The 12,684-nt window shown below is 35.3% G+C and overlaps 1 protein-coding gene across 4 annotated transcripts in view; it reads left to right on the forward strand.

Moving 5' to 3' along the window:
* Positions 1 to 12,684, forward strand: part of RPS6KA3 (ribosomal protein S6 kinase A3) — a 74,049-nt gene that overhangs the window by 48,539 nt on the left and 12,826 nt on the right. For 2 of the 4 annotated variants that reach the window (XM_086879921.1, XM_086879923.1), the window contains 7 exons: positions 1,194 to 1,264; positions 5,530 to 5,618; positions 5,884 to 5,948; positions 6,046 to 6,148; positions 6,318 to 6,442; positions 8,191 to 8,316; positions 9,767 to 9,856. In XM_086879921.1, the coding sequence (XP_086736047.1) occupies positions 1,194 to 1,264; positions 5,530 to 5,618; positions 5,884 to 5,948; positions 6,046 to 6,148; positions 6,318 to 6,442; positions 8,191 to 8,316; positions 9,767 to 9,856 (669 nt within the window). The remainder of the gene's footprint in view (positions 1 to 1,193; positions 1,265 to 5,529; positions 5,619 to 5,883; positions 5,949 to 6,045; positions 6,149 to 6,317; positions 6,443 to 8,190; positions 8,317 to 9,766; positions 9,857 to 12,684) is intronic. The other 2 variants (XM_086879922.1, XM_086879924.1) reach the window with 1 other exon arrangement.

Here is a 12,684-nt window from a genome sequence, read left to right on the forward strand (position 1 = left end):
TGTGTTTGCATTATTATTAAATTTTATTTTTTTAATATATCTGTACAAAATATTATCTAGAGTATAAAATATCCACGCAGTAGTGAAGAGATGGCAGTAAGAAATTCAAATTTTATTTTAATAAAATGGTGTTTTAAAGAATACTATTAGTGCAACTTCATGCTCCTATTGTAGGTCTACAAATACTATAGTCACACATTATTTATTCAAGTTATCCACATACATTTTTTATTTTTAGGAGGCTGAATGTTTGGGTCATACCAGAAAAGAGGGGAATAGTGGGATACCTTGTGTTCAGGAGGACTGAAGTTTGCATTAGCTGTTCAGAGGATTCCTTTATAATTATTTGAATTTTGATGTCATTAACTGTATGCCATGAAATTTCATTGAACTAAATTATTTTGCAATCTTTAAACAAAAAAAAAAACAGATTTCTGCCTAAGTGTTGGCTGCCATGACTGCTGCCTTAGATCTTCACTGCCTCACTTAGATCCGATATCCCTGCAGTACGCAGGGATTCATGCAGTCTAACAGGAGTGCCTTTATATTTATCTATTTTTACTCAGTCACTTTCAGAACAAATCAGTATTTTAGCAGTGTCTGTTGCTTACTGCCAGGCACTGTAGAATGTGCATGCACGTACTGTGTAGCTCTTCCATGTTCCTTCAGGCTTTATTTCCACTGTATGCATATAGTAACCACTTTTCATCATGCATGTCTTTGTCAATCAGCTAACCTTTTCCCCTTCCCAATTAAGGCTATGTACATGCCAATTTTCAAAATTTTGACCTTTTTAAAAATTTCTGCATGAGGAGAAACCATCACTAACTTTTGAAAGGAAAACCTTTTTTCCTACCTTCTCCCCTTTGTTTAAAACTAAAAATACAGTTGTACAGATGAAGTTTTCCTAGAACAAACTTTTTAGGCAGAAATGAAACACAGAACATTATAGTCTAAGTTGTTCAGATAAAAGGATGTAAAGCAAGTTATCAATATATGAAAATATTTTGCAGCTTTAAAAATGGCAAAGGCTGCTCAATGTTCTTAGCAATTGAAACTGTACAATGAAATTGTTTTGTGCAGACTTGATTGTTAACATGCATGAATTTTGGAAGGTTAAGATGCTAAGTAGTTTTGTCAAAAATTAGATTTTGTCCAGGTAATGTAATTGATGAAAGTTTTACTCTATACAGTTTGAAATGCTCACTGGTACTCTACCTTTCCAAGGGAAAGACAGAAAAGAAACCATGACTATGATTCTCAAGTGAGTACACTCTTATTTATATATCTCATCAGGTATTCTACAGGGATGCCCTCCGGGCTGCAATATCTAATTTCTACTCCTCCCTCATTTTCAAAGGTACTGGTAAATCCTCACTCCCTATTCCATATTATTAATTCCCTTTGCTGCCTATCTAATTTGCTTCACTATTCCTCTACCATACTAGGTACAAAGGATTTCATAGCAGCTCTTTAATCTGTAATAATAACTTCTCCAACCACATGATCTCTCCCATCTTATTTCCATAGTATTTTTTAACTTTCTTATCCTTTTTGATAACCTGTGCATTTTTTCCTTTTTGGGTTGTTTTTTTTTTCTTTGTTTTAGGTTTTTGGAGTTTTTTTGAGAAAGTGTTTTCACTCCTTATCCTTCTTTATTTTACCAGCTCCTCATCCTACCTCTTTATATTAATGGTGCTGCCAACAACTTGCCTTCCCAATACTCTTCCCTTCTGTACTCTCCTATGACTCGCCTAAGCTCCAATTTTCCCCTTTGCTATTTTCAGCATAGATTTTGCATTAGGTCTATTGTGGGAATTGCTTTCCTTCATGCAGTTAATGTTCTTGTTTTTGCTAATGAAGGTCTGCTTTTTTCCTTGCCAATTCCCCATATATTCTCTAAACTAATACAACCTATGGCATAACAGCCCCATTTTTGGGACTGTAGCCAAACACTGTACAAACAAGTCTGTTTCCTCATATCACAGATTCACTTCTCTGTTTCCGTCTATTTTTAACTAATACCATTTTTTCCATGGAAGCTCATAAGATTATCTTAGTTTTCTCATTTATTTTCTGCTTCATTGTTTATCATTGTTCTCAGTCCTGTTAACCACTTGTCTACCAATATATCAAAGCTGGAATTCCTTTTGCACTAACAGCCTGTTTTGAAAAATAAATATATGGAACTTTTTCATCTTTTCTCTATGTAATTAGAATGTGAAAACCACTAGAAGACACACTCTTTTTTTTTTCCTGGTTTTTGCTTTCATAATGCATACATGTTATGTTATTCTTTGCCCTTGTTTTTCTTCTTCATCTTATTTGCAAATATACTTAGTGATTCTAGTTTCTTCTGCTGCTTCAGCACCATGCCAGATCAAATCTTCATGTTGTGATTATTCAATGTCTTAACTAAAAAGTTCTATCTATTCACAGCAAGCATAAACTCCTTCTGACCACCTCCTATTTACAAGAAGCTAGTCTGAGATAGTTCTGCTGCACTCTCGTTTCAGGAGCCATGCATTTTTTTCTATCTGTGTCTCATGAGTCACATCTTTCTCTCCTCTTTGCCTGCGTGTGACTCTGCTCTGTTCCTCAACAGTCTTTTCACTGCTGCTATAAATATCTTCTGTATTCAGCTGCCATGTAGAATATCCTTGCATTTCTCCAGGTAATCAATGTTCATAGTCATTCATAGCCCAGAGAGCAGTGCTGAATGGAGTGAAATCCAGCTGATTTGGTCAGTCACAAGTGGTGTTCCCGAGGGGCCAGTCCTGTTTAACATCTTTATCAACAAATTGGGCAATGGGCTTGAGTCAGTTTGCAGGTGCCCCCAACCTGGATTAGAGGGAGTATGGATCTGCTGGGGGTTAGGAGGGATCTGGACAGGCTGAAACGATGGGATGAGGCTAATAGGATGAGGTCCTGTGGGGCTAAGTGCCAGGTCCTACACTTGGGTCACAACAGCCTAAGGGAACATACCTTAGGCTTAGGAAAGAGTGGCTGAAAGTTGCCTGGCAAAAAAGCACCAGGGACCACTTGTTGGTCAACAAGTGCTGAACATGAGCCAGGTGTGCCCAGGTGGCCAAGAAGCCAATGGCAGCCTGGTCTGTTAGCACCATGGCAGTGATTATCCCCCTGTACTCAGCACTGGTGATGCCACACGTCAGATCCTGTGCCCAGTTTTGGGCTTCTCACTGTGAGGACACTGAGGTGCTAGAGGAAGTCGAGAGAAGAGCAATGGAGCCAGTAAAGGGTCTGGAGCACAGATCCTGCGAGGAGCCACTGAGGGATCTGGGTTTGTTTATTCCGAGGAATGCTCAAGGGAGACCTTATCACTCTACAACCACCTGAAAGGAGACTGTAGCCAGGTGGAGGGTTGGTCTCTTCTCCATAGTTAGAAGCAACAGGATGAGAGGAAATGACCTCAAGTTGTGCTATGGGAGGTTTAGATGGATATTGGGGAAAAAATTCTTCATTGAAAGCATTGGAACAGGCTGCCCAGGGTCACCATCCCTGGAGGTTTTTTTAAAAAGATGTGGCACATAGGAATATGGTTTAGTGGTGGACTGGGTGGTGCTGGCTTAATGGTTAGACTTAATAATCTTAAAGGCCTTCTCCAACTTAAGCCATTACAGGTTTCTATGATTCTGTAATTACTTCCAGAATTCATTTGAGAATGTATCTCTTAATGCCCTTTCCAATTTCTTTCTTTTTTCACCTTCTAGTCTTTGCAGTTGTTAATGGTTTCAAATAGCTGCACAGAAAGTGTTCTATGATATATAGACATTTTACCCTCTTTTAATGTTTCCTATGCTTATGAGTATTATCTTGCATAGAAGTGTTTTTCTTTTGTTTATATAAGCAGCTGAAAACCAGAAGATATTTTAAAGTGTTTTCTGATAAGTTCACACTTTTTTTCTGGTCTATGTTTTCTTTTTATTTTGCACATACCTAGTGTATTTTTTCCTTAAATTTTTCATAAAACTTTAAAATGTACAGGTGTGAATGTGAATTCTGGTTTTCATAGTGTATATTTACGGTATATTGCTTTTCTTACCTTCTGTTCCTAAAAATCCACAGAAAATACATTCTTCTTACAATTAATTTTTTGGGGGGTTCTTTATTTCTCACATCATTATCAAGACAAATTTTTTTTTATTCTTGTGCTTTTACCTAAAACTGGGAAACCAGCAGCTTAAAGAAATCATAAGTTGCAGCAGCAAAGTTAAATTTTTAAACATCTTTCTCCTTTGCTTAAGAGGTATGCCTTCATATAGAATTTTGTCATTGTCCATCAGGAATGTCAGAAAAAAATTGCTGTCACTCATGTAATTGCATAATATAGGAACTCTGAGGACCTGGCAATTGGCTTTCCTTCTCTGTCATGTGCCTGATACAGGATTTTGTGAAAGGTGGTGGTGCATACCAGTCAGGAAGAATTGGATGCCCATTTCTCCTCCCCATTGGTGGCTTTGATCTGTCTGTAGTATGTTACTGAACAGCCCAAAGAAGCCAAAGTTTTTCAGATTTTCCTCTTCCCTGCCCTAGCTTTTGAATGTTGATAGGATTGGAAAAATTAGTAAATTCTAGTTTTAAAGTAATGAATAGTGAATCAGTGGCAGCATGTATGCGCTTACTCGTAAGTTGACACAGGGCTGAATATCGACAAATACCTGGAATGCACAACAAATCAGGTTCTGATTGAAACACAGAGCTTGTGTCATGGACTGTTACAGAAAAACACAAGCTACAGGTTGAATTAGTAATGAATAGGAGGGAATGATATCCCTCCTTACTATTATAATTAAAAGAAAAAGTAAGCCCTGGTAACAATGAGAGAATGGAGGCTCAATGTTAAATGGAGAGGAAAAAATATGACAAGGATTACAAAAGAAAATTAAATAAAAGAATTACAAAAACATAAATCTGACTGACAAATTGTGAAAGTATTATTTGAAATAGACTGGGGAGGGGGGCAAAAAGAAAAAGAGAATTGGGGTTTTTTTTGGTTTGTTTTTTTTTTTTTAACCAGCTAATCCCAAAATATCTGTCCTGCCTTAATTCAGTTTCAGTATTCTAGTTTGTTTCCTGGGTCATCTTGGTATGTGTCATAGTGTGATACTTTTCTTAGCCCTTCTATTATATAACTATCAGAATGTTTTGTTTGGTATCATTTGCTAGTAACTGAGCCTATAAGTGGATCAAAGCATATTCTGAAAATTTACAAGTTTATGAACTGTTATCCTCTAGCTATTCTTTACATGTTTTTCTACCTTATCCTGTACTTAAGTTTCTGAGTCATTACTGAAAATAATATACTACTCAAAAAAAAAATTTACTAAAAACCCCAAGATGTTGACATGACTGACAGCACTTTTGCTCTGTGTCTGATGTCTGAAGGCAGTTTCTCAGTGATGCTACTTCATTTATTATGGACTTGTTGAATGGCAAAGGACAGGGGGAATGCGGAGTTAATTCTTATTTAGATATGTTTGTATACTATTAATTATTTTTATTCTCTAGGGCCAAACTTGGAATGCCCCAGTTCTTGAGTCTTGAAGCACAGAGTCTCCTGCGAATGCTCTTCAAAAGAAATCCAGCAAACAGATTAGGTAAAGTTTTTAGCAGAATATTTTAAATTTGATCATAATATTCATAACATCAGTGATTAATAAACTTACTAGAATTCTGTTTCCTGTATAAAACAGGCTTTAAAGTAAGAATGTAATTTGCCCTTCAAGTGATCACCAAAGTATTATCATTTCTGCTAGTCATACATCTAAAATTAAAGCAGAAAGAATAAGAAATATGATTTTGCTAACTATTCCTTTGACCAAGAAGAAAATAATTAATAGATATTTTTCTTCCTTATAAAAGGAGCAGGTCCAGATGGAGTAGAAGAAATTAAGAGGCATGCATTCTTTTCCAAAATAGATTGGAATGTGAGTATCTAATTAAAATTCAATCAATAAATTTCTTGGTTAAGTCTTTTATGGTATCATATAACTTTTCCATTTACAATGTGTCCCATCTCTTCAGAAATTGTACCGGAGAGAAATTCATCCTCCTTTTAAACCTGCAACTGGCAGACCTGAAGATACATTTTATTTTGACCCTGAGTTTACAGCAAAAACTCCAAAAGGTAAAGAGATATGAATGAATTTACATATTTAAAATACAGAATTTGAATTTCAAATGTTTTCATTTAGAAATAGATGTCTTTACGAATCCAAGGTGCTACCAAAAATTCAGTATTTAATCTCATATCTACATATTAAAAACTGCTTGTAAGTAGATGATGTGTTTTTCAGATTCGCCTGGTATTCCACCCAGCGCTAATGCACATCAACTTTTTCGGGGATTTAGTTTTGTAGCTATTGCATCAGATGATGAAAGCCAAGCAATGCAGACAGTTGGAGTGCATTCAATTGTCCAGGTGAGTACATCTAATAACAAAAATCAGTGTTGTCTCTTGTGGATGGATTGTTTCCTTGTCACAGAATTAAGTATCATGACAAAATCATTATCATCTTTTATACAAGAAAAGTAAAGATCAGATTATTTTTATCCAAACAAAATCTCTGAAGGTACAGGACCTGTTTAATTACTGAGCAGCTACAGGTCCAAATAGGCTTCAACCTAAAAAGAAAACATTCTACCATCTGTGCTGTATTAACTCTTTAATGTCAAGCCATAACTATAAGGTGGAGTGGATAACAGATATATTGATTTATTGGTTTTTTTCCCCCATACATGAAAATGTCAGTTGACTCCTGCAATGCAGTAGTAGGAGGCACTGGAGTATGATTGTGAATGGTATCTAGATGTTCTGGACTGCTCTGCATCTTGGCATCCATGACCTAGGACATATTCTGTCCCTCCCAAGCCCACTTGAAGTTAATTTGCTACTCTGTGCTATTTTGAGACTGATTTCAGTGTACCATGCAAGTCAGTGTTACAGTGCACACTCAAGCTTTCTTGATGTATTTGAATGACTCCAGTAGAGTGTCCTGCATTAATAATTGTGAGGCTGGCACCTGGAAGAGGAGACCTCTGCAGAAATTGTATTTCTGTCTCTCTGCTTTTAATAATTCTAATTACTGAGTCATGAAAGCCAACTCATGATCTAAATTGTGTTGAAAACTTCTTAATGTATAGGTAGGAATAAAATGGTGTGGTGTATGATTTGGTTTATTTGTATTTTTCACTGCACTGGTGATTTGCAAATGTCTGAGAAAATTTTTAAAAGCAGTTTATACAGAACATGAATAGTCCTTGTATTTTTTTAACACTTACGTCTAGAATTGTTGTAACGTGGCTTTCTACACATTACTGTTTCATGTGTAATAACATTTTTTTAAAATATAACTTTAGATACTTTTTTATTCTCAATGAGCTTTCTGATTTGATATATGCATCAGAATTATTTCTGATCCTGGTTTCTTGCTAGAAGTTTCTGCAAAGCTTCTCTGTGCTGCTTCATTCCCACATAGTTTTGTAGATGGTATTATTGCTCTTTGTATATGATTTCCTTCTCTTGTAAAGGTCTCTCTCTACTGCCTTTCCTCTGTGCCCCTCAACAACTTCCTCACTCCTATTTCCTCTTTTCTGTGCTGCAGGATACCCAGATGGTTTCCTGCAAATGCTTTGCATCCTTTGCACAAACTCCATACACTAGAACACCATTTCCTTCCCTTACAAGAGTGAGCACTTGTCCTCCTTTCAGCTTTTTATTTCTGTGAAAGGATTTTTGACTGCCATTCCATGCAATTCCAGCCAATCTAATTCCATTCAGTATGTCTGAATTTTCCAGCTGGCATTCTGTCTCTTCAGATAATAAAAACATTGATACTTCTTTACCATTGTTGTATCAGTATTTTATCTTGAAGTCTTCTGATTTTCTTTGATTTGGAGTTTGTATTTTTAAATTAGTAAAGCAGCAATCAGAAAAATAATGTTGTCCATTTCTAGAATACAGTGTGCATTATTTACAATATGTCTAATATATAATTTCTCTTATACTAATTTGAACAGAAGGTAGTGAGGATTTAGACCACTTTGACTAGTAGAGTCATCAGTTTAAAATTTTAAGCAAATCAATAGGGTTTTTTTTAAAAGTTATTTTAACAAAAAAATCAGTTATATATTAAGAATATTCATCAATTGATGATGTTATTTTGGTAGCAGTTGCACAGGAACAGCATTCAGTTTACTGATGGATATGAAGTAAAGGAAGATATTGGAGTTGGCTCTTATTCTGTTTGCAAGAGATGTGTTCATAAAGCTTCAAACATGGAATATGCTGTAAAGGTAATTACTTTGTTATAAACAGCACTTCTCAGATTTTAGCATTGGCCATCTTTTATTTGCCATAGAGAAACATAGAGATTAACTTTTTTTAATATAAAAATATTTTCTATGCAACTGTAAAAGTAAATTCATAAATTCTCAAATGGGTAAGGAGTTCTTAACAGCCTTCAGTCTGGTATAACTTCCAGAATAAACTTCAACTCTGTTTTGGCTTCCTGGCTTTCAGCAAGGTTTTTAATGTTGTTCTTATGTTATTCTATAGAGCTTTCTAGCACTTCTTTGACATTAAATTCTCAGTTGAAATCAATAGATTTCCCAGAACTGCAATGATAGGATTTTTTTGTCTTTCTGTGTAATAACCTGGGACAAAATGGTTACTATGAAAGCAAGAGTATGGATTAGCAGGCTTTATAAGTGGGAAAAAAACCCCAGTCTTTAAATCCTATACTATGAGGCAGTTCTCTTTTTGAATTATTGAACAGCTTGCTACTTAATTATGTAAAATACAAAGATGAATTAAGTATGTAGATTGCTTCCTGGAAACCTTCCAGTTTCAATTTGGTAGTTAAATACTTATTTTTATTCTTGTTCTGGCCAGGAACTGATTTGACTTTTCTGTTTTCAATTTGAAGTAATTTCTTGAAACTGCAAGAAAGTCCTGTCATAGCTGATAATTCCCTCAGCTATAACATTTGTTGTGAAAATTCACTCACTTTTCTATTGCCTCTCTTAGGGCATTTTTTTTCCTCAAGGAATCTTGAAGAAAAGAATAAGATGATCAGTGTCTGCTGTGTTAGCAGGGGGTGGGTAGCAGTATGGGCATAAGGATGAAGGGGTAACACAACAGTGGAAAACACATTATAGGAAATTCTGCAGTTCAGGAGAGGAAAAAGGTGAGAAGAACAAGAATACATTTAAGTAGGGCAAAACAATGTTTTGCTTGATTAAACAAGGTGAACCGTAGAGCCGAATGTACTTTAATAAGGAAAGTGTGTTTGAATTTACTCTCAGAAATCTTTACTTTTTTAAAATTTTTTGTTCTCTTTTTCTCCTGCCTTCTTTTGCTGCATCAAATATTTGTTTGAGATTAGCATTGTGAAAATTAGCTCATTAGCATCATCCAACAAGTATCTAGTGTTAAGTTAGGAATTTCCTGTTTTATTAAATAATGGATCACTGAATGATCTACTGAACAGCCTTGCATTATTTATCACAGCCAAAGAGATCAGATCACTTATCCTCCAAAACTGTTTTCAAAAGAGACTTTTTCATTTTTCCAAATATTTTTTGCTTTGCCTTGCTTTTCCAGTTCAACAGACTTGGATTTGGTTATAATCCATGCCTTTTGCAACTATAAATTCTGCTTAACTGTTGATACTAATAAGCATACCAAAGCATTACTCTAGATTCACAGAAAGAATTACGCCTATGTCTGTACATGCTGTTACAGATTATTGACAAGAGTAAAAGAGATCCAACAGAAGAGATTGAAATCCTGCTGCGCTATGGACAGCATCCAAATATTATTACCCTGAAAGATGTAAGTAGTGTTTTAAAGACATCCTTTACTGTATTATAATTGTGAATCACTTTCTAATTTGAGAGACAACAAGCTATATGTTTTAGATTTATGTTCATGTTTTTCAGTATTTAAAAATAAAACAATGTTCCTATGCAATTTATTCAGTATCTAGTTTTTTACTGGGATGTCTATGTTTGCTTTTAAAGATGCTTAAATTGTGGCACAGTGTTGTTCTAAGGAGTTAAATCATTCATCCTTCATAAATCCTAGCACAAGAATAATTTATTTAATGTTGGCTGTATTTTTCAAGAAACAAGGAAGTTTTTTGATTGCTAAGTTAACTTTGAATCTGATTTTGCCTGCATTAATCAAAAGCAATTTTACTGTACACTATTATATTACACAGGACTCACTGTTAGCACACTACCCAAGTAATTTTCAAGGACAGTAGCAAGTATTACTCAGTAATAGACAAAAATCTTTCCATGTGCATGGTTTTCACTCTTTTTTACCCAGTGTCTTTGTCTGGCCTCTGTATGAAAACTGTCTAGATATTTTTTCCTTGTGTTATTTGTTCTGACCATGGAAACACTTTGTGCTTAAAAAGCAAGGCATAACATAAGCTGGGAGGATAGAGGGTTTGCTTAGTGAGCAGTAGCAGTATATTCTGATGATCTAACTCAAAAAGAAAATTGCCTTTGTTTCCTTGGTTATTCATTAAAGAGGATTAAAAATTTAAAAGGCATATGCTTAATGACTTTCTTAGACTGCAGGGAAATATTCTGGTCCCCCAAACCAAACCTCAGGCAAAACAGCAAACCATTTCCAGGAAGCTGAGCTCAGCTGAAAGGAGATGGTTAGACATTTTGAAGTCATTAAAACAACAGCTCATAAATACTGTGGAGATGAGCACCAGACAACTCTGCATGAAGTTGATCTACTATAACCTATCTTCACTTTATTGATATCATACTGTTTGGCCTTTTCTTGAACAGAGAAAGTAAGGTAGATATTCAGGGGAATCCACCAGGGAGCTTATCTTATTGTAAGCAAGATACCACAATTACAGTCCCACTTTCTGTTCTGCTTCATGTGATTGGACAATAAAGCTACTTGAAAGGAGCTGTGCTGAATAGAACCTGCATCAGCATTTGGGGTGCTTTTAGTGCTGCATGCTGGGCTCATGAGTTACTTTAATTCACAACAGAGTTTATGTCATTTAAGCAGGAAGACAAACATGAGAATATGAGCACTTACCTGAACTTGAGCATGATGAATATTTTATATTGAGAACAGAAATCCAGGCAGCATTAAACAGCTGTAATATATGTTGAATTATTTTACTTTGTAATTAATCTTTTATCATCATCAGTCATCTTCCAGCAGGAACCATCTTTCATACACAGCAACAGCAATACACAAATAGAAGACTACCAAAAAAAAAGCCTTAAACCCACAAAGGAAGAAAGGCTGTAATTCTCACTTCTGCTTCAGATCAGTTCCCCAAGCAGAAATTAAGGAAGGATATCCAGTGTAAGAAGACACATAGAATTCATATATAGTAGCATCATGTAGAAATCTGTAAGAATTCAACATTAAGTTTTTCTTCTAATACAGACCCACGGGGCAGATTGCTTGCATATTCCACATTATAGTGGTGTGCTATTACAGCTTTCTGAGAAGATAAGGAGTATTTTGCCTTCAGGTCTCAAGCTCTAGAGCACCATATACCATTATAAAAATAAAACTCATTGCTGATGTGCTCAATTTTTCATTTAGTTTCACGTCAAAACTTAAATGTTTCTAATATGAAGCGCCAAAATATTTCAGCATTTAAGTGTCTGCTTTGGAAATTATTATTCTGCAAGAAATAATCTTTCTTCTGTTTCAAGAAGAAATGCAGTAATATTTGAATTTTGCTTAAGATGGAAGTTTTCATTCTTCTTCAGCTTTTTTATGTAATTTAATTCTGAAGGTGTTTGGATTGAAACAATGGATATTCAAGAGACCAAATTCTTTCTGCAGTGCACAGTCCTCTGGGGGTTTTCCTTCTGATTGTTATCAGTGGTCTTTTTCAGTTACACAGTATATAAACAAAAGGAGCTATATTGTGCTAAATCAGATGTCCTTCTTATCCAATATCCTGCCTCTGACAAGAGGCCCTTAGTGGATGCCTAGGAAACAGTGTAAGAAGGGAGGAAGCACACAGCTTCCAACAAAACATTACCTAGAAACTTCCTGTGCCAGACCATTATAAGTATTTTACCCTTTTTATGTAATAGTTACTGTTCTGTAACAGAACTTTTGTCCTGTTTTGAAAGCAGGACAAAAGTTATTTAAAGCATGGCCTGAAGAATCTTTTCAGAAACATTTTAGAAACCTGAATACAAGCTATCCAGTCTCCCTGTCCAAGTGCTTATTTATAATTTCAAAATACCTCATAATATGTCTGTAAAATCTTACTTCCCTTGGCAAAACCCTTGATTTCTTTCTCCATTGCATTATATTTTGTTCGTATGCCTACATCTGTTTCTTACTATAGCTTCTTCCACTTCACCTAATAAAGAAGACTTACTCACTGACCTGTGCCTTGTGCTCAGAGATAATTTTAAAAAGTAGTATCACATTTGTGATTTTAGCATGATACTGTGCACCTGTGAAGAAAACTTTGTCAGTATTTATTCAAAAACAACTTAAATTGCTAATACCATTACAGGAATTGGTGCAAAGGGGATTGGTTTGTTTAAGGTGAATTATCTGTGGGGTTTTTTGGCTGACAGATAGGACCAGCAGATAAAATAGTAACCAAATGGAAATTTTGCTTGAATTCTGCAATCCTGAAATGT

Source organism: Cyanistes caeruleus, chromosome 3 (genome assembly GCF_971803275.1).
Source record: "Cyanistes caeruleus chromosome 3, bCyaCae1.hap1.1, whole genome shotgun sequence".
NCBI classification, from domain to species: Eukaryota; Metazoa; Chordata; class Aves; order Passeriformes; family Paridae; genus Cyanistes; species Cyanistes caeruleus.